Here is a 19579-nt window from a genome sequence, read left to right as displayed (position 1 = left end):
GGCGTGGTCAGAGCCGCCTCAGTCCCGGGACCCGAGTGCGGCGCGACGGGCCCTAAAAGCTGTGCGCGTCGTTTCCGCCAAGACTTCTGTGAGCCGTCGGGATGTGGCTCTCCCTGGTGCTGCTGTTGGTGCTGCTGCTGCTCGCGGGCGTCCGCCGTGTCTACTTGGGGCTGTTCGCCGGGCGCTCCCCGAACCCCTTCTCGCAGGACGTCAAGCGGCCGCCCGCGCCCCTGGTGACCGACAAGGAGGCCAGGAAAAGGGTCCTTAAGCAAGGTCAGCCGGACCAGGGGTCCGCGCTGCGCTCGGCGGCCTCGCGACCTGGGCTGGCCTCAGTTTCCCCGTGATAAAGTACCGGGAGGCTTCCTTGGAGTGGGGCCCGTTTTCGTGGGTGCGCGGTGATGACTTTGCCCTTGCAAGCCGGGAAGCTGCTGCCCGAGGGCTTGTCCTTGTCTTGGCACTGCCCAGGACTTGTCATGGCCGGCGATGCCCTGCCCTGCATCCTTTCCCCGATTTGGCTCTCTGACCCCAGCTTACCCTGTGCGGGCTCGCACAGAAACCTCTCCCCATTGCAAGAGGAAATGGCTTTTGCAGGCCAAGGGATTGGACGGGGTAGGCATGGCCCCAGCTTATAGAACTGACTCTGGATTCTGAACTTGGGGAGAGGCTCAATAGGGTTTCTCAGCTCTGAGCCCACTGCTCTAGTCCACCAGCACCTGCATTCGATGTGAAACTCAAGTGGGGATACCTGCAAGGTTAGAGAGAGTTTCGATGGAAAAAATAAGCAAAAAACAAAACGAACAAAAAAACCCCAAAATATTGTTTGATCTCCAGCGGCGCTCTTGCTTATAGATTTTTTTCCCTCTGTGACCAAACTTGCTACAGTCAGACAATACTTTTTGTCTTTCTTTCCTTTGTGTGTGTGTGGGAGGGTAGTAGGATTGAATTTAGGCTTTACATTCTAGGCAACTGCTCTACTACTGAACAACATACCCAGCCCTTTGTACTTTATATGGCCTGGAACTTGTGATCCTTCTGCTTCAACCTCTTGATTAGCTGTGATTACAGTTGTGCATTGCTGTGCCTGGCACTAGGCACGATTTTTAGATTAGATGTATATGCAAGTGCCCATTAGCACAAATTGTTCCTCTTAAGGTGTTCCCCTCTTCTTCCCAGTGTAGGGGGTGGTGCTGTGATTTCTCAGAGCAGTAGGCTCAGGGCAGCTCTGTCCTGCTGAGCCTCTGAATCAGGATCTGGAAGAACCACATGCACGCCAGCTGCTCTGGTGGCATTTGCAGACCCTACATCATCCGAAGAAACCCAGCTTGTGAATGGCTGGTTCCTGGAGCTGCCAGCCTGCCCTCTAGCATTCTCCCCATCCCCCACTCCATTTTCTTTCTTTCCTGGCTCTTGCTTCCTCAGAAGTGTCTACACTGAGGTGTATCCACTTGTTATCCTCTTTCTCTTTTTGTTTCTGTAGTTAACTGATTTCTACTTTCTTTCAAAGTTGTAAAAATCCACAGGTATGTAGTGGTTGTGGTTAAATTAGTTCAGACAATGCAAATCGCTGGCTGGTTATGAGTATTCCTAGGTGAATTTAGAAACCTTAGTCAACAGCAACATGCTAAACCGCTCTAAGTTTTCTCGCAGTCCAGGCTAGAGGAGTCTTCTTTGGTTTCTCTGTCTTTGCCATTTTCCTGCCCCTATCTGAGAAGCCCACCCTCTTCCTCCTCCCTTCTGCTGCAGTTTTCTCAGCAAGTCAAGTGCCAGAGAACCTGGATGTGGTGGTGATTGGCAGTGGCATTGGGGGCCTGGCTGCAGCTGCGATTCTGGCGAAAGCTGGCAAGCGAGTCCTGGTCTTGGAGCAGCACACCAAGGCAGGGGGCTGTTGTCATACCTTTGGCAAAAATGGCCTTGAGTTTGACACAGGTGAGGCTTGTGTGGAACAGGGCTGGGATCAGTGCTTGGGGGACACATTTCTCTGTCCTACAGGTGCCATCTTCTTTCTGAGCACCACTTTCCTTGTCTTCAGCCATACCGTCTGATGTGGTGGGTCTGCTCTGCCACCTCTCTGCAGGAAGGAGGAGCAGTGGTTCTGGTCCACCTTTTCCCCTTCACTTTCTCGTCCTCTTCCCAAGGCTTAGTCCCATTATCCCTGAGCCACCTTGTCTTTCCACCTCCCAACAGGGATCCATTATATTGGGCACATGGAGGAGGGCACCTTTGGCCGCTTTATCTTGGACCAGATTACTGAAGGGCAGCTGGACTGGGCTTCTCTGTCCTCGCCTTTTGACACAGTGGTACTAGACATGCCCAGTGGCCGAAAGGAGTTCCCCATGTACAGCGGGAAGAAAGCATACATTGAAGGCCTCAAGGAGAAGTTTCCCCAGGAAAAAGATGTCATCGACAAGTACATAAAGCTGGTGAAGGTAACTTGGACTTGTTCAGGACCCAGTTCATTCCCAAGACTGATCTTCCTCATTAGTGGAGTACCTGAGCAGGGGAGTGGCTGGAGTGGGTGGCCCCAAGGGCCAGGAGGAGGGCTTGTGGATGCCACACCCACCCTGGCCTCTGGAGGGCACTTTGCTCTCCTGGCTATGCTGCCTTGCAGGTGATAGATCTCTACTCCTTTTTATTTCTTCTAAGACCAGATGGGATTTCTGAAAAGGAATTTGACCAGGAAATTTATAAGCAGAAAAGCCTCATCTGAGTGTGCAGGAAAGGAATATTTAGAGTACAGAGTCCCCCCACCCAATTCAGGCTGGATGCAGTGGTGCATACTTATAACCCCAGCTATGGTGCTGGGGGACAGAGACAGGAGGATCCCCTGTTCAAGATCAGCCTGGGCAACTTAGCAAGACCTGTTATTTGCTTATTTATATATATTTATTTATACATACATAAATATGGGCAGAGGTACCCTACCACTGAGCTACATCCCCAGCCCTTTTTATTTTTTATTTTGAGTCTTGCTAAGTTTCCCAGGCTGGCCTCAAACTTGCAGTCCTCTGGCCTAAACATCTAGAATTGCAGTGATTACAGGCATGTGCCTCATTGAGATCTTGTCTCAAAACGGAAAAGCCCTGGGGTGTAGCTCAGTGATAGAGCACCTCTGGGTTCAATCCTTAGCACTGCAAACACACAAAAAACAAATAAAATGAAAGACTTGAAGCAGGGCATGATAGCACATGCCTGTAATCCCAGTGGCTAGGGAGACTGAGGCAGGAGGATCACTAGTTCAAAGCCAGCCTCAGCAAAAGTGAGGTGCTAAGCAACTCAGTGAGATCCTGACTCTAAGTAAAATATAAAATAGGGCTGAGGATATGGTTCAGTAGTTGAGTGTCCCTGTGTTCAATTCCTGCTACCAAAAATAAATATTTTTAAAGTAAATTAAAACTAAAGTCCAAATTCAGCAATGTTCAACGAAGGGTAAGTGTTGCTGGCCCTCAGCTGGTGCAAGCTATTGGAAGGGACGGTGTGTCAGCTGTCCCAGAGCTAGGCCTGGTCCCACACTTGTCTTCTTTCCCAGGTGGTAGCCGATGGAGCCACTCACGCCCTCTTGCTGAAGTTCCTCCCATTGCGCTTGGCCCAGCTCCTCAGCAAGTGTGGGCTGCTGACTCGGTTTTCTCCATTCCTGCATGCGTCCACCCAGAGCCTGGCTGAGGTCCTGCAGCAGCTGGGGGCCTCCCCTGAGCTCCAGGCCGTGCTCAGCTACATTTTCCCCACCTATGGTGCGTGCTGGCTGCAGGCTGTGCTGTTCCTGGACAAGAGGCTCCCGCCTTCTGGTCTCTGTCTTCTTCCTGAACCTGCCTGGCTGACAAACGGACCAGAATGGCCTGGCCCTCTGCAGCTTGTGCTGCTGTGCAAGTCCCCTTCAACCATTCCCTGGGTGATTTTTCTGTTAGCCAACACCAGGCTCCTGGTGTTGGTGACATGCTAGTTTGCAGGCAGTACCTTCTTACTGGCCCCTAGGTTGTAAGGCTCCCGGTGGGATGGAGATGGCTCTTGCGGTGGCCCTAGCCCCTAGGAGCCTTGGGTCCTGTGATGGACTCTGGTGGTGTGTTGCTCCTTTCTGAGTGGTCCTGGTACCTGTTCATAACCCTCCTCCCCTCTTCCTGCAGGTGTGACCCCCAGCCGTACCACCTTTTCCATGCATGCTCTGCTGGTCAACCACTACCTACAGGGGGCCTTTTATCCCCGAGGGGGTTCCAGTGAAATCGCCTTTCATATCATCCCTGTGATTAAGCAAGCCGGGGGCGCTGTCCTCACAAAGGCCACTGTGCAGACTGTGTTGTTGGACTCAGCTGGGAAAGCCTGTGGTGAGAGCTGTGCTGTGAGCTCCGGGGTCCCCGAGGGCAGAAGGCACAAAGGAACCCACCTTCTGCAGGCTGAGGGGCCAGGTGTGCTGCAGAGCGTGGCGGGTAGCAGAGTGATGAGTCTGGCATGGAAAGGGCCACGTGGGCTCCAAAGAGCCATTCTGAATTATTTATTTGATAGATAAAAGTATTTATCCAGTGTTCTGTGACCACCTTCTTGATTGTAGGGGCTGTCATTTTCTCTTAGTGGTACTGGGGACTGAGCCCAGGGCTTTGCACCTGCTATGCAAGTGCTCTACTCTGAGCTATGTCCTTAGCCCAAGGCTGTATCTTCTTTATGTTTTTTTTTTTTTTGAGTCGAGATCTCACAGTGTTGCCTTTAGTGGGCTCAAACTTGCTGTCCAGTAGCCAGGACAGCAGTTGTCTGTCTTCACATCTTCAGAACCTGCTGGGTGACTGATGGTGGGCTGCTGAGCAGCGGGTGTCAGGGTGTCGGCTGTGGGCCTAGTTCTACATATTAGCCAAATGAGAGGCAGAGATGGGGCTGGACACGGAGGGACCAGATCACAAGGCTCAGAGGAGGTGTCAGTGGGGAGTGTTTAGGGCACTTGCCTCCAGCAGCAGTGAAGGGGCCTGAGAGTTGGTGTGCTGGGGATGAGTGGGGGCTTGGCCACAGGAAAGCTAATCTGCCGTGTGGAGGGAGCCAGGCGGGTCAGCACAAAAGCGACTGTGGCAGAGGTGGAATGCTTGTGGTCACCTCCCTGCCTGGCTCTCAGCAGGCTGGACTCCCAGTTCTGAGGAGATGGAGTGTAGGCCAGACCTGTCGAGGTCTCCTCCTGGAGCTCACAGAGCCTCATCCAAGCTCCTGTGCTGCAGGTGTCCGTGTGAAGAAGGGACAAGAGCTGGTGGACATCTACTGCCCCACTGTGGTCTCCAGTGCAGGCCTGTTCAACACCTATGAGCACCTACTGCCGGAGAGTGCCCGCTGTCTGTCAGGTACGGCTGCTCTACTGCTCCAGGCTCTGGCATGGACATGCTCAGCCTGGTGATGCCCCTCTCTGACTGTCTCAGCAGATAAGAACTCTGAGCTGTAGCATCATCCCCTTGTCTGTGGCTGAGGAGGTGGAGGCCCTGACAGGAGACCGACCCCCTCCCTCTGCCGCCCAGCCGAGTGCCAGAGCCGTGAGGAGCCTGGCCTCAAAGGGAGAGCCAAGCTCTGGGCAGTCCCTGCAGGGACGGGATATATGGAGTGCTGAGATGGGAAGTCACCGTCAGGACAGCATGTGACTTGCAGCTTGGTGTGACAAAGGGAATGGAGGTTGCTGGCCAGAGGGGACAAGTCACTCAGGAGAGATGACAAAGGCCTCTGGCAGGGGCAAGAGGTGGGAAGGACAGAGTGGCCCTGACTGGCTGGGATGGAGTTCGTGGTGGTGGGGATGGGGCTGTCCACTCTAGGTTTGTGCTAGGGAGGCTGAGCAGTGGTTTGGCAGAACAGTGTGGTCCTGGGTCTCCTGGGGAGGACAGGGGGGGTGATAGTTGTACTGTCTCTAAGAGTTAAAGTGGCGTGCAGCTTTCTGTCACTGTGATAAAATACCTGAGGTGATCAATTTAAAAAGAGAAAAGGATCTGCTTTGCCTCATGGTTTCAGAGGTGTCGGTTGTGGGCCCAGTTGGCCCAGTTGTTTTAGGCCTGTGGTGGCACAGGATGTCACATTGTGGGGTGTGTTGGGGGGAGACCGTTCTACCTCATGGCTGCCAGGAACCAGAGAGAGAGAGAAGGCCAGGCATGGTGGTGCACACTTGCAATCCTAGCAATTTGGGAGGTGAGGCAGGAGGATGGGAAGTTTGAGGCCAGCCTCAGCAATTTAGCAAGGCCCTAAGTGACCCTGTCTCAAAACAAAATATAAAAAGGGCTGTGGAAGGGCTGGGGCTGTGGCTCAGTGGCAGAGAGCTTGCCTAGCATGTGTGAGGCACTGGGTTCGATTCTCAGCACCATAAAAATAAAATGAATAAAATAAAGTCTGTCAACATCTAAAATAATAATAATAATATAAAAAAGGGGGGCTGTGGATATATCTCAGTGATTAAACACTCCTGGCTGGGTTCAATCCCTAGTACCAGAAAAAACAAAGAGTGGGAAAGGGGCTGGAGTCCCATGTATGCTTCAAAGACACCCAGTGACCTAACTCCCTCCCACTGGGCCCACCTCCTCAAGGCTGAGCCACCTCCCAGTAGCACCAGAGACTGGTGACCAAGCCTTGGGGGATACTTATCAAAACCACAGCAGCTGGGCATGTGATCCCAGTGGCTCTGGAGGCTGAGGCAGGAGGATAGAAGGTGAAAGCCAGCCTCAGCAATTTAGCAAGGCCCTAAGCAACCTAGTGAGACCCTGTCTCAAAAAAAAAAAAAAGTGCCGGGATGTGGCTGAGCACCCTTGGGTCCTAAAAACCGCCACCCACAACAGATGGGTGTCACCAAGCTGGTATCTGCTGGCAGTTGTGTCTCAGGATGAATTGAGTGGGGCATGATAGGGACTGCCCAGGGCAGGGCAGTGGGGCCTGGCCTGGCTGGACAGACTGGCCTTGCCTCCTCCTCTTTTAGGACTCTGCCCTGACAGGCCCCAGGTCCCCCTGCTCCTCTCCAGGCTGCCAGCCCCATAGCAGGTCTTGCCCGGCATGTATCCTAGTCCTGAACAGTCCAGGGCACACCAGCTAGCTTGGGCACTCGGCCTCTTGGGTGCAGGGTCAGAGACTGCCCCAGATGAACCCAGTTGCCTGCTCTAGGAGCTGGGTGGTGCTCCTTCTTCCCAGCTCTTTGGGGTGGGGATTTTTTGGTATGCCTTTCAGACAGGAGACAGATATCTGGTGGCCTCTGGGGCAGGAGGGGCCAGCTAGACCAGGAGTGGAATTGCTGGACCTGGCAGTGGATCCTTCAGGGATGGGGAGGCCTTTCTTCCACCTATAGAGGCCAGGAGACACTGGGGTGGTCCAGAGGGAAGGGTCTGGCTCCTCAGCCTCTTCCTTCCAGCTGGGGAGAGAGGCTATTCTGAGGGGCTTCTGGAGACAGGGGCTCTCCTCCATGCCTGCCTATACCCAACCTGGATATAGGACCTAGGTGACTGCAGCTGTGGAAGCCCACGTTCTGTGTCTCCTGTGCGCCCCGAGAACTGGGTGTCCTGCCATGGCTGTCAATAGCGCCTCCCTCTCTGTCCCTGTCCTCAGCACATGGTTCCTCCAGGAAAGTCTCTTCCCAGCAAATGGGCCTCCTGTCACTGCTGTGTGCCAGGGTTGGCTCCACAGGGCCCAGTACATGTTAGGGCATCAGCCAATCCTTGTTCACGGAAGAGGCAGAGCAGCAGTGGTTGAGCTCTCACACAGCTGCTGGAGACGGGTCTGGAGGTAATGGATAAGAATTGTGGGTACAGTTTCTAAAAACTGGTCTGGGATCATCTGTTGAGAGGGGAAGCCCAGTGGCTTAGGTCTGGGGTGCCTTGCAGTTGAATGCTGAGCTAATGCTGTTTGTCTTCCAATCACATGCACTGCCTGTCATCTCGAGGTCTAGTGACAGAGCACATGGGGACTACCACTGTTTTCATTAGATAGCTGTGTTATATACTGACAGTAAGGCTGTGACAAACTACTGTTTGTGTAGTCTTTGTAAGTTGTCATCTCCTCCTCACTTAGACTGAAGGGGTGATGGAGCAGTCAGATCCACTGTCCTGCAGGTGCTGCAAACCAGTGGCAGCTAAGGGCTGGGCTCAACTGGGCAGAGCTGGAGCCTGAGGCCGTGTGGGACACAGGCAGGGGCAGGTGAGCAGGCAGAAAGGCCTGGACCCTCTCCTCGCTGGCAGCCGAGGAATGGGCTGCAGATGTCTGGAGCGGGGAATGCCTGTGTCTGTCCACAGTTCCACCTGCTCTGTCCGGCAGGTGTGCAGCAACAGCTGCAGATGGTGCGGCCAGGCCTGAGCATGTTCTCTGTCTTCATCTGCCTGCACGGGACCAAGGAGGAGTTGGGTCTGCAGTCCACCAACTACTATGTTTATTTCGACATCAACATGGATAAGGCGTAAGCATGTGCATGTGGGCATAGGGTCAGCCTGGCCGTCAACCCACGGGGACCCTGTGTGCAGTGGGGGGACAGGCATTGGCTGGGCCATCAACCCACGGGGGGCCCTGTGTGCATGCGGGGACAGGTGTTGGCTGGGCTGTCAACCCACTGGGGCTTCCTGCCTGGACACTAGGATGAGCAGTCAGTAGGCCATTCCAGCGTGCTCCTAGAAGGTTCACATGGCAATGTGCCTAGCCTCATTCCCGAGGAGGTCCTGGGGACGAGTGGAGGCTTTGAGGCGAGGCCTGGCATTGCAGCCACACTCCTCTCCCCACAGGATGGAGCGCTACATCTCCATGCCCAGGGAGAAGGCTGTGGAACACATACCCCTCTACTTTGTTGCTTCCCCTTCAAGCAAGGACCCGACCTGGCCAGGCCGCTTCCCAGGTAGGTCCATATTGTGAAGCTGCCTGGGTCAGCGGTGGGTGGGACTGCACAGCAGTAACCCTGCTCTGCGTCCCTAGACCGGTCCACGCTGACTGTGCTGATACCTACTGCCTACGAGTGGTTTGAGGAGTGGCAGGAGGAGCCGCAAGGGAAGCGAAGCCATGACTATGAGACCCTCAAAAGCTCCTTTGTTGAAGCCTCCATATCCATGATCCTCAGACTGTTCCCACAGCTGGAGGGGAAGGTAGGGTGAGCATGCAGGTGAGGACCCCACGTCCAGGAGGCAGAGCTCAGGTTGTTGGGGCTCCCACTCATGCCCTCCCTCCTGCCTTAGGTGGAGAGCGCCACGGGAGGGTCCCCACTGACCAATCAGTTCTTCCTGGCTGCTACCCGAGGGGCCACCTATGGGGCCGACCATGACCTGGACCGCCTGCATCCTTACGTGATGGCTTCCATCAGGGCCCAGAGCCCCATCCCCAACCTCTACCTGTCAGGTACACTGCCCATTCTGCCAGGATCCGTGACCTTGGGCCTCCCTCTCCTCACATGGTGGACACCCACAGTCTGTGCTCTTGCCTCCTAGGCCAGGACGTCTTCACCTGCGGGTTGATGGGGGCCCTGCAAGGGGCACTGCTGTGCAGCAGTGCCATCCTGAAGCGGAACCTATACTCAGACCTCAAGGATCTCGGCTCAAGAGTGCGGGCCCAGAAGAAGATAATGTAGTTCCTTAGGGACAACGAGTGGCCCCTGCACCTGCCCTGACCCACCTGTAATGCCTTTACTGCACTGTTAGTTCTTTGCACACAGAAAGCACTAATTGCACTGATTTCTGAACACACTTCTCCAGTGGAGCTTTTCCTTACCTCTGAGGACATGTCTTTACTCCTCAAGTGGCCAGGCTGCTGATGTGGACAGTTTGAGGCTCAGATAGGTGGTGCTGCGGTAGAAAGTCGGTCGGGACTAGGATGTGGGCAAAGCCCAGGGATGACACCTATAGTTTGCTGGTACATATCCAAGTTGTTCATCCCCCCATGCCCCCCCCCCTTTTGATTTGGGGTATCTGTACACAATGAGATGCCTTAGGAATGGGACCTAGGTCTAAACAATTAATTTTGCAGTGCTGGTGATGGAACTCAGGGTCTTGTGTATGCCAGGCAAATGCTCTGAGCTACACCCCAGGCCAAAAATTGCATTCATGTTTCATATATACCTTATATACAAACCAAGAGTAATTTTGTGATACTTGGAACAATTTTTTTTTTGCATTTTGACTTCTTGTCACATGAGGTCACAATGGCACTCAGAAAACTTTGTAAAATCCAAGAATTCTTGATGTCAGTAAAGGATGCTCAGCCAAAGGTTAAGAAAGATACCATTTTCCCTTATTACCTGAATCACCAAGGGTCTTATTTTAGTACACTTTAATACAGAATTAATAAATGTAATGGTTTCATTGCTTTGATTATCTGAAATTTATTTTGGTTTCCATTCAGTGACAAAACCACATTGAGATGGCATTTACAGAAGCTCATTAAAACGTACTGAAAAATATCATACACCAAATAAGATTTAAAAAAATAAAATTATGTAATTAAGTTACAAAGAACTGAAAATATAAAACAGTGCTAAACCATGACAACCTATTCATTGGGCAAACAAAGGGAAACAATTTCAATAGTTGATCATGTACTTATCCCGATAGTTTATGAATTAAATGAACACCTATCAGAGTGTGAGGGCCTGGCTCTGTGGGCAGCTTGAAATACTGTGCAGCTCAGATCAAAGCCCATTACAGAGGGGTTTCCAAGTTGGAATACTTAGAATCCACATCTGACTTGGGGAACCGCGGAGGTGAGTCACTCTCAGCTCTGGGTGTCTGGCTAAGTGAAGCCTCAACGTCTCTTTCCAACATTCCTGCTTAAGCAAGGCAATGGCCAAGTGCAGGCTTCCTGGCAAGGGCTTTCAGAACAGCCTGGGTAACCACAGGGCTGGTGTGTGCACGCCCGTGTGCCCAATTGGTGCATCATGTGATGGGAACAGGGACTAGAGAAGAAGATGAGCATCACCACTGGGAATTTTCGAGGCAGAGTTCTATCACCAAATGTTGAAAAGACAGGGAAAAACATGTCAGTATGTGCAGCTAAGTGTCAGGTCTTTCTGAGTTGCCTCAGCTTTTCCAGAGAGCTGGATCTTCAATGTCTGAAGACTCTAGACAGTCCAGTCCCTAATGTATAGCATTATCCACAACTGAAGCCCCTTCCTCCTAACAGCAGAGGAAGCCCACCGCCATCTCCACAGGGGGCCTCTTGTGGCTCCACCCCAGCCCCTGGCTTGAGGCCCCTCAATAGGTCATCCCCATTCATACCAGCTCGGGAAAACATGCTTCCAATATATTCTATTTGCAAAAAGACAGCCATCCTGAAAAGGGGTGAAACTTAAGACCCAACCCACGTTTTCCCATGTCTGACTGCCCTGCCCTGTGTGGTTGCCTCTTTCAGTTCCACCTTGATCTCTATGATCTAGAAAGACAGCCCTCAACACTGTTGCTTTTGCCTAGCACAGTGATATTCCTGGGGACTTGGGTAGTTCAGTTACTTCTTGCAGAGATGTTTCCTTTCATCTTGACATCTGTTTTTGACAGATGAGGGCTCACACAACTTTCTAGCTACTGATGGCAGGGACCTTGACATGTTGGCTTTTGAAGAGTACAGCAGGAAGAAAGGTGGTTTTGGGAAGCAGAAGGTTGGCAGCAAGTCCACATAGCTTCACCTTTTGAGCGTGAGAAGAATTTTTTAGTCTGAAAGAATACGAGCAGTGGGATTTGATAGGTAGGTTTTAGAAAGGGAGAAAACCTTACCAAATAACAAAGATGGGAAGTTGGGATATGCGGACACACTAAGAATAAAGGCACAGAGGCACAGGCGGGAGCTTTGGTCTGTGTGAGAGGTGGAGAGAGGAAGGTGTCAGCATGCACAGTCCTCGACACCCGTGTACAACCTGACCCTCTAAGCCACAAGAGGTCCAGACAGAAGCTTCAGACCAGGCCAGAACCCTGGAGATGAGTGTTTCCAGTACTGATCTTTCTAAGATAGACAGAACCAATTGTGGTGGTCCATGGGGAAAAAAAAAAAAATCAGCAGAGAAGTGAAATGGGTGGATGTGTGGACAGAGGAACAAGGAAAATGGAAAGAGATCAGCTGGAGATTTAAAAGACAGGAAGCAAGAAAAATCAAGTTTGTGATGTGGAGTTCATGTGATTAAAGACACTGGGCAGTTGGAGGGCAGCTTGGTGGGGATAAGAGAGGAATCCAGCTCCAGTGACACACACACAAACACACAGCTGGGTCAAGGATAAGGAGAGATGAAGTAAAGGTGAATTCTGAAAGACTTTCATAGAGACTTGGCTCTGCAGGTCCTCATCCCCACCAGCACAGGATACGGCAAAGGATGACGTCAGACATCAAGAAAGGGGAATGTCACCATGCCTGTCAGCAGCATCCGACCATCAAGAACAGGACTGAGCTCCAAGAATGAGTCACTGGATCTAGTGGCCCAACAGCAGTAGGACAGGGACTAACATGGGTTTGTGAAGGTCACCAAGGACGAGCGGCAGGAGGAAGGAAGCTCAGAGGAAGCCTCGTGTAGATGGCACAAGCCGACCATGAGAGGGAGGGGAAGCAAAGGGAAAGGGGCCAGCAGGGCACACCCAACCAGTGTCTCAAGGACACGCAGGAGCCTGACTCCCCAAGCTGGACAAGGTGACACAGGACCTGCACACAAGCAGCAACGCACAGGAGAGTGCTCCTGCTCATCTCACAAGCCCGCTGCCTGCCCAGAAGGGACCCTCTACTCCCCGCACACTGAGGCAGCAGGGGAAGTTACCACCATCAGGACGGCCACTGGCTGGCCTATCACAGCACAGGACCCACTGCACCTCCCTCCTCACACGGTCTTTGTGTGGCCCTGAGAGCAGAGATCCAACCCTCCTCAGGCTCTTGGTAACAGCATAGCAAGACTAGAGAGGAGTGGAATAAAAATCCAAATAGCAGCGCCATTCAGGATACTCCTCCGCTACCCCAGGGAACCCACTGGATTCCTGACACGGGGCGCAGGGAGAACTGTACCAGCTGCCCTTGGTATCTTAGCAAAGAGATAAAAGTAATGGTCAGAGTGAAGTTTGTTTATGAATATAAACCTATTTTGTCTATTTTAGGCAACAAAGGCAAAACAGAGTTGGTGGGAAACTTGTTCCACAAAAGTCCTTTGAAAAAAGTGTAGATGAAACTCTCCTACGTTTCGGAGCATTAAGCATGGACTGCTCTTTTCAAAAAGCTCCTATTGAGCGTGACTGAATCAAAGAACATCCTGTTTCAATAATAACTATTTATGAAAAATGATGGGAAAGTGGCTTTACTTCCAGAAACCCCAAGTTCAGCTTTGTGCTTAGTACATCCAAATATAATCACTGTCTCCAATAATATAAAGTATCAGAAAAGTGAGGGGGCTCATGTTAGGTTAGACTCGCAGGCAATGAAGCACTTCTTTAATTTGCTGTTTTGGTTTGCTGCTAAAGCCTTTGAAGAGAATTATGTGCCCTCTGCCCATCAGCATTTCACCATCTTCTACCAGGGGACATCCCCTCAAGGAGGCTTAGTAGGAAAGCCCTCCACTTGCAGAATTTCACAAGTCTGCAAAGATGAACAGTGCAGAGGGCGGTACCATGGCCAAGGCCCAACTTTACCACCAGGCCACAGCCCACGAAGAGTGGTGGCAGTGCAGCCTGCAGGCCAGGCTTCCCTCTGGTCCCAGCCACATTCCCACATGCTCCCCCCACTCACACTCCAAGGAAAGGATGATGGAACATGACAGCATGAAGGGAACACAGAAGGACACACCCTGGGGAGCGTCTCAAGTCACAGTGCTTTTCTCCTCATTTCTCTTGATTCAGAAACAAATCAGCAGGGAAGACAAGGGCATGGCGGGCAGAAATCAGAGCTGAAACAGAGCAACACAGTCCATGTTCACCATTTCCAAGGGGATTATCATATCAGTAAGATTTATAGGGGCTTCAGTTCAGGGAATAATTCACAATTAACCAGGACAAACTGATTCAGCACCACACAAATAACAACTAATTAAGATAAGGGCACATCAAATGAGTCACATTAATTAATGTGGTTTTTTTTTTTTTTTTTTGGTATTGGGGATTGAATCCAGGTGGGCTTGCTCACTGAGCCATGTCCCCAGCCCTTTCTTAATTTTTAATAAAAAAAAAAAAAAAAAAAAATTTTGCGACAGCTATTAAGTTGCTGAAGGCTTTGTTAAGTTGATGAGGCTGGCCTTAAACTTGTGAACCCTCTTAGCCTCCTGAGTTGCTGGGATTACAGGTGTGCATTATTGCCCTGGGCTACAATGATGAGTTTTAAAGTCAGTTTGAAATAAAACATCAACTAGAAAGACACACACTTGAGGAAGGGAATCTGGGAAACCCTGGCTTCTGCTAACACTCTTCTGTATTCTGAATTATTCGTGTGTATTTTTGTGTTTGCTCTGGTACTAGGGATGGAACACAGGAGTGCTCTCCCACTGAGCTATATCCCCAGGCTTTTTTTTTCTTTCTTTTTTTTAATATTTATTTTTTAGTTTTAGGTAGACACAATATCTTTATTATTTATTTTTTAAATTTTTATGTGGTGCCAAGGATAGAACCCAGTGCCTCATGCATGCTAGGTGAGCACTCTACCACTGAGCCATAACCTTAGCCTCTCCCCAGCCATTTTTTAATTTTTAATTTTTGATATAGGGTCTTGCTAAGTAATTGAGGTTGGCCTCAAACTTGTGATTCTCCTGCCTCAGTCTCCTGAGTTGCTGGGATGACAGGTCCTGCGCCATGGTTCCCGAGATTTTATATATATATATATTTTAGTTCTAGGTGGACACAATATCTTTATTTTATTTTATGTGGTGCTGAGTGAGGATCAAACCCAGTTCCTCACCATGCCAGGTAAGCACGTTACCACTTGAGCCACATCCCCAGTCCCCGCTATATTTTTTCCAACCAGCAGAGTTACAATGAAGGAGGCAAAATTCTTATACCAAACATCAGGGAAAGCAGTAGGCCAGAGCTAAGGTGAGGCTGACCCAAGATGCCATCTGGCAAAGACCTTCTGAGCCAAGCGGCTTATTCTGTAGTGGGTACAAAGAGTATAAGAGAACTGTGCTCCCTGGGAACACTGTGGAGCTGGTCCAAGCCTCCTCTGCCAGTGCCCTCCATGATGCTGAACACAACGGGCAGAAAGAGCGCACGTTGGCCTCAGGCTCAGGCAGGCTGCCTCTGGAGCATTTGGTTAGCTCGAATACTATGGGATAGAGGAGAACTGTTCTCCTGGCAGAGGCAGACAATTGTTCTCAGGAAGTTCAGCCCAGTGCTGAACGTGGGGCTGTGCCAGGGATTTGGAGGCCTATGTGCTTCTGGGCTCATTTGTTTTCAAGATGTGCAGTCTAGTACTTGCCACCCAAAGTGTGGCTCCAGCAGCATCTGGTGTCCCCTAAGAATATCCCAGAAATATCAAAAGTTAGGCTCTACCCTATACCTAGTGAATAGGTTTTGCTTTTTAATCACAATCCCAACATGAGTCTTATGCCTGCTGAAAGTGTGAAGAGCTGGTATAGTGTGCCAAGCTCAAGCTGGGAGTTTAGGGAGCTAACTCAGTCCTGATGTCACCACTATCTTAGAATGAAAATGTTTCTGGACAAGTTAGCTCTCTTCATATGTCAAAGGAAGGAACTGCTGCAGAGGACAGCAAGGCTTCTTCCTGCTCCGACTTTGCAGACAGTACATGGATGGTTCTAGACTGTGGTCTGTAAAGGTTGGGGGAATGGTAGTAGTACCCTCAGAGTCAGCTGTCGCCATACAAACCCATTGCTGAGCCCCCTCAGGTTGTATATTCTTTCCATTAGGCTGGCTCCTCGTTCCTTACCTTTAGGTTCAAACGTTGGTAGTCACTAGCCTTTGGCCGCCGAGTTACTTTGGATCTTTTTCCTTCCAAAGCAAAAGCAATAATCTGGGGAAAGAAAAGGAAAAGTGATTAACAAATGGCTCTGTAATAACATATTTCAGTCCCTGAAATCAGAGGCAGTCGCTTGGTAGTACATTTGCCAATCACTGGACTACAGAAAGAGAAGTATACCCACAAAGAGCCCCATTTAAACTACAAGATGTGGGAGTGGGGGTGGTATTCGTTGGGATGGAAACCAGCTCAGAGCCTAGTGCATGCTAGGCAAGTGCTCTATCAGGCTGGGAGTGTGGCTTAGTTGGATAGTGTTTGCCTAGCATATAGCAAGAAGCCCTGGGTTTGATCTCTAGGTCCTCAAAACAAAACAAAAAAACTGTTAACAGTTTAACAATGATGGAGCCTAATTACATCAGAATTCTTTATATTGCTTAACAATAAATGACAAGATGGAATAAGATTTGCTGAGCCCAGTTGTGGGAGTCTGCACGATGTAACCTAGGGTACTCAGTCAAAGGTCTGTCAAGCCCTGCCCTGAGAGCTCTAGGAAGATTGTTCCTTTGTTACTATTATATCTTAAATTCTGAGACAAAGTCTTATCAAGTTGCTAGGACAGCCTGGAACTTGCCAAAGTGACCAAATACTCAGACTCCTGAGTGGCTGGGATTACAGGCATGTGCCATCTCACTCAAACCTTTTTGTTTTCTTTATGAAATCATTATCAGTAATTATTTCTCATCTACAAATATCCTTTTCCACCCACATTTTGTTTCTTCAACAATCACAATCTTAACTTCACTAACACTCTCATTATGAACACTTAGATGAATAAGAAACGTATATTTAAAAAAAATTTTTTTAATAGTTGTTAGTGAACAGAATGCCTTTATTTATTTTTATGTGGTGCTGAGGATCGAACCCAGTGCCTCATGAATGCTAGGCAAGCACTGTGCCACTGAGCTACAGCCCCAGCCCCAGGAATGTATATATTTTTACTAATGGTTTTCTCTCATTTTAATGCCATGCCATAGACCTGATGGCCATCATGAATTGAGTTTTCTTTTTATTTTTTTAAAATTTTTTTGTAGTTGTAGATGGACAGAATACCTTTATTTTATTTTTATGTGGTGCTGAGGATCGAACCCAGGGCACTTGCTAGGCAAGTGCTCTGCCGCTGAGCTACAGCCCCAGCCCATGAAATTAATTTTCCAATTTGAACCAGGTTATTGAAACTACTGAAACTACCTTCTAAATCCTCAGGGTTCAATAGGATTGTTTTAAGGGACATGGGTACCACTTCACACTACTACTGAAGAAATAAAAAATGTGTTTATCTGTAATTTTAAAAATTTCTTCTGATTATCACTGCAAAAGAGAGTCTTCGCTATTGATATCAGAGTGTAGCTGAATCTTTTCTTCCAGCCACCATAGATGGAAGTCAGGCTGGGAAAGGAAACTAGAAATAATACATTGTCTCAGTCATGGAAAAAGGAAAAGAGCTCTGCCTCAAATACTTGGATCCCCTGAGGCTGTCAAGCATCTAAAGTCAAGGTCATGGGAGGAGGTCTCACTTTAGGTCATGTTATAATCTTGTCCTAAGTTGGCACCTAATGCAGCAAGACTCAGGGGAAACAGGTCACATAGTTTATAAAACAAGAATAAGGAATCCTGGCAAGGTCTGAGGAAGAGTGGCAGTTTGTCTTAAAATCCCCAGTACTCATATGCAGATAAGCCATGGATACCTGCCCTGCACCAGCAAGTCCCCTCTCTGAGGCAGCACCTGGCTTACCTTCCGCTTATTGTGATAGGCAATATAGAGGACTGCGACGAGAATGGCCGCAGTGACCAAATACGCAAAGAAGTGGCTGCTCTCTGCACTGGCACCGCCAGGATTGTCCTTATAAAGGTCATTCTTGTCACTATTCATGGAATCCAAAAGTGTCCCTTCACGGTTCTCACTGGAGGCAGGGCCGGACATCTTTTTCTCCTCTCCAGTTGGTGAGCCCTCTTCAGGCCCTGTATCACCTTCTTCAGCCTCCTTGGGCTCTGCATCTTCAGCAGGCTCTAAGGACTCATCTTCTCCCTCCTGCTGGGGAGAAGAGAGGTCGGAGTCCATCGTCACTCTCTCCCCAGCTTTAGTTTTGGAAGTTTGCAGAGAGGTATGCTCTTTTCCAGGCTCCTGGGTTTTATCAGTCTTGGGTGTCTCCTGGTTATCTGAGGAGGGACTGGAGCCTCCTTTCGGAGGCTCCTGGCCGGGTTCCGACCCATTGGCGCCTCCTTTCAGGGGTCCCTGGCCCGGTTCCGACCCGCTGGGGCCTCCTTTCGGGGGCTCCTGTCCAGGTTCCGACCCGTTGGCGCCTTTCTGGGAGACCTGCCCCTGTTCCGATCCTATGGCGCTTCCTTTTGGGGGCTCCAGATTCAGTTCCGACTCGCTGGCGCCTCCCTTCTGGGAGACCTGCCCCGGTTCCGACCCGCTGGCCCCGCCTAGGGTGGAAGGCCGGTTCGGAGGGGGCGGCTGGGTCTCCAGGGTTTTGTTGCCCTCCTGTCCTGCAGAAGGCCGGTCTCGAGTTCCTCGGGTCGGGACCGGGGTCAGCCTATCCAAACCTTCGGCGTTGGGACTTGGGTCAAGCGACGCGGAACCTGAAACAGAAAACCGGTAAGCCCAGGAGACAGCAGGCGGGAGAAAAGGGGCTCAGAGCCGCCTGAGACCGGGCGACGGCAGCAGGGGGCGCGGCAGCGAGCGGAGGGGTAGGGCGGGCAGGGGAGGAGCGAGCCCAGGCGGCCACTAGCCGAGGTACAGGTAGGGAGCTTGGGGCGAGGATGGGATGGGCAGGGGTCTCACCCGCCGCAGCGACATTCAGCAAGAGACACGCAACCAGGAACCACATCCTGAACAGATTGCGCTTCCGTCTTCTACTGCTCTCGCGAGAGCGGCGGGCCGAGCTCCGAACTCGTAGCCACGCCTCTTCCTATGCGTGCTTCCCTGCGTCGTGCGGCCCCGCCCTTTCCGTGCGATCTGCCCTTCCCACGGCCCTCCTTGGCCCCGCCTCCTTGGCTTGGCTCGGTCCTTTCCAGGAGGAGGCCCGCCCCTCCCGCGGCCCTCCGTCGCCCCGCCCCTCCCGCGGCCCTCCGTCGCCCCGCCTCCTCGGCCCCGCCCCTTCCAGTCCCTCTCTGCCCCTCGCGGCTGGTGCTGGGTGGGCCTGGGCTGGGAGTACTTTGCTGGGTTGCACTGCAGCCGCAGCAGAGCGACGACGGCCTTGGTCTGGGGTTCAAGACCGCAGGCCGCCGCCTCTCACAGCTGCTTAGAGTCCGAGGCCTCCCAGGATCTTTGTTAAAAAGCGCATCCTTTTCTGATCACATAAGTCTAGTAAAAAGAAAGCCTTAGTTTTTCCCTCTGCGATAGTCGTTCTTAGTGTTTTGAGGGTTTTATACTCTACAAACATTTAATGTTTTTGATTAGGTAAAAAATCAAAAACACGGTTCAAAATCAAATAAAAAATTACTCAAAAATCAAAACAGGATTTTCAAAGAAATATACATTAGAAAATTCTAGCTCTCTACTAATCTACTGGTTACTATTTGTAGTTATTTTCTCTTTCTTGCTTGGTGTGTTTTCTCTGACTTTTTTCTATGCATTTAGATTTCCTCCCCAAGTTGGAATCATTGAATAGTTTTGTACTTATTTATATATAGTTTCTGTTATGTTTAAACATTGTGTGACTTGAAATCATTTTATGAACGTTTGCCAAGGCTAGGTCCT

General features: G+C 50.6%; 2 protein-coding genes across 3 annotated transcripts; one reads left to right on the top strand and one right to left on the bottom strand.

Moving 5' to 3' along the window:
• The first annotated feature begins 8 nt into the window (after positions 1-8).
• Positions 9-10268, top strand: Retsat (retinol saturase). Of its 2 annotated transcripts, none has more exons than XM_046455935.1 (11): positions 9-273; positions 1744-1926; positions 2185-2426; positions 3527-3728; positions 4119-4397; positions 5190-5309; positions 8239-8377; positions 8697-8806; positions 8884-9050; positions 9141-9300; positions 9390-10268. In XM_046455935.1, exons 1-11 carry the CDS (start codon positions 102-104, stop codon positions 9527-9529), a joined length of 1914 nt encoding a protein of 637 aa, XP_046311891.1. In that variant the 5' UTR covers positions 9-101; the 3' UTR covers positions 9530-10268. The 2 variants fall into 2 exon arrangements, with proteins under 2 accessions (XP_046311891.1, XP_046311892.1); XM_046455936.2 differs by having other exon boundaries at positions 10-273; positions 4119-4316.
• Tgoln2 (trans-golgi network protein 2) lies at positions 10264-18783 on the bottom strand. Its single transcript, XM_046455946.2, has 4 exons — positions 18662-18783; positions 17609-18459; positions 15787-15870; positions 10264-13801 (listed from the first exon to the last, which is right to left on the bottom strand). The coding sequence occupies exons 1-4, from the start codon at positions 18705-18707 to the stop codon at positions 13796-13798; spliced, it is 987 nt and encodes a 328-aa protein (XP_046311902.1). The 5' UTR covers positions 18708-18783; the 3' UTR covers positions 10264-13795.
• Positions 18784-19579: the final 796 nt, after the last annotated feature.

Source organism: Marmota monax, unplaced genomic scaffold (assembly GCF_021218885.2).
Source record: "Marmota monax isolate L192 unplaced genomic scaffold, Marmota_monax_Labrador192_F-V1.1 WCK01_AAM20220418_F8-fsc00238, whole genome shotgun sequence".
Lineage (NCBI taxonomy): Eukaryota > Metazoa > Chordata > Mammalia > Rodentia > Sciuridae > Marmota > Marmota monax.
This window is presented reverse-complemented; position numbering and strand designations above follow the sequence as displayed.

Coding starts and splice junctions, on each gene's coding strand:
- Retsat (XM_046455935.1), top strand. CDS start 102: ATGTGGCTCTCCCTGGTGCTGCTGTTGGTGCTGCTGCTGCTCGCGGGC. Junction 2,427..3,526: donor AGTACATAAAGCTGGTGAAG/GTAACTTGGACT, acceptor CTTCTTTCCCAG/GTGGTAGCCGATGGAGCCAC. Junction 9,051..9,140: donor TCCCACAGCTGGAGGGGAAG/GTAGGGTGAGCA, acceptor CTCCTGCCTTAG/GTGGAGAGCGCCACGGGAGG.
- Tgoln2 (XM_046455946.2), bottom strand. CDS start 18,707: ATGTGGTTCCTGGTTGCGTGTCTCTTGCTGAATGTCGCTGCGGCGG. Junction 18,460..18,661: donor GCTGAATGTCGCTGCGGCGG/GTGAGACCCCTG, acceptor TTTCTGTTTCAG/GTTCCGCGTCGCTTGACCCA. Junction 15,871..17,608: donor CCTATCACAATAAGCGGAAG/GTAAGCCAGGTG, acceptor TTCTTTCCCCAG/ATTATTGCTTTTGCTTTGGA.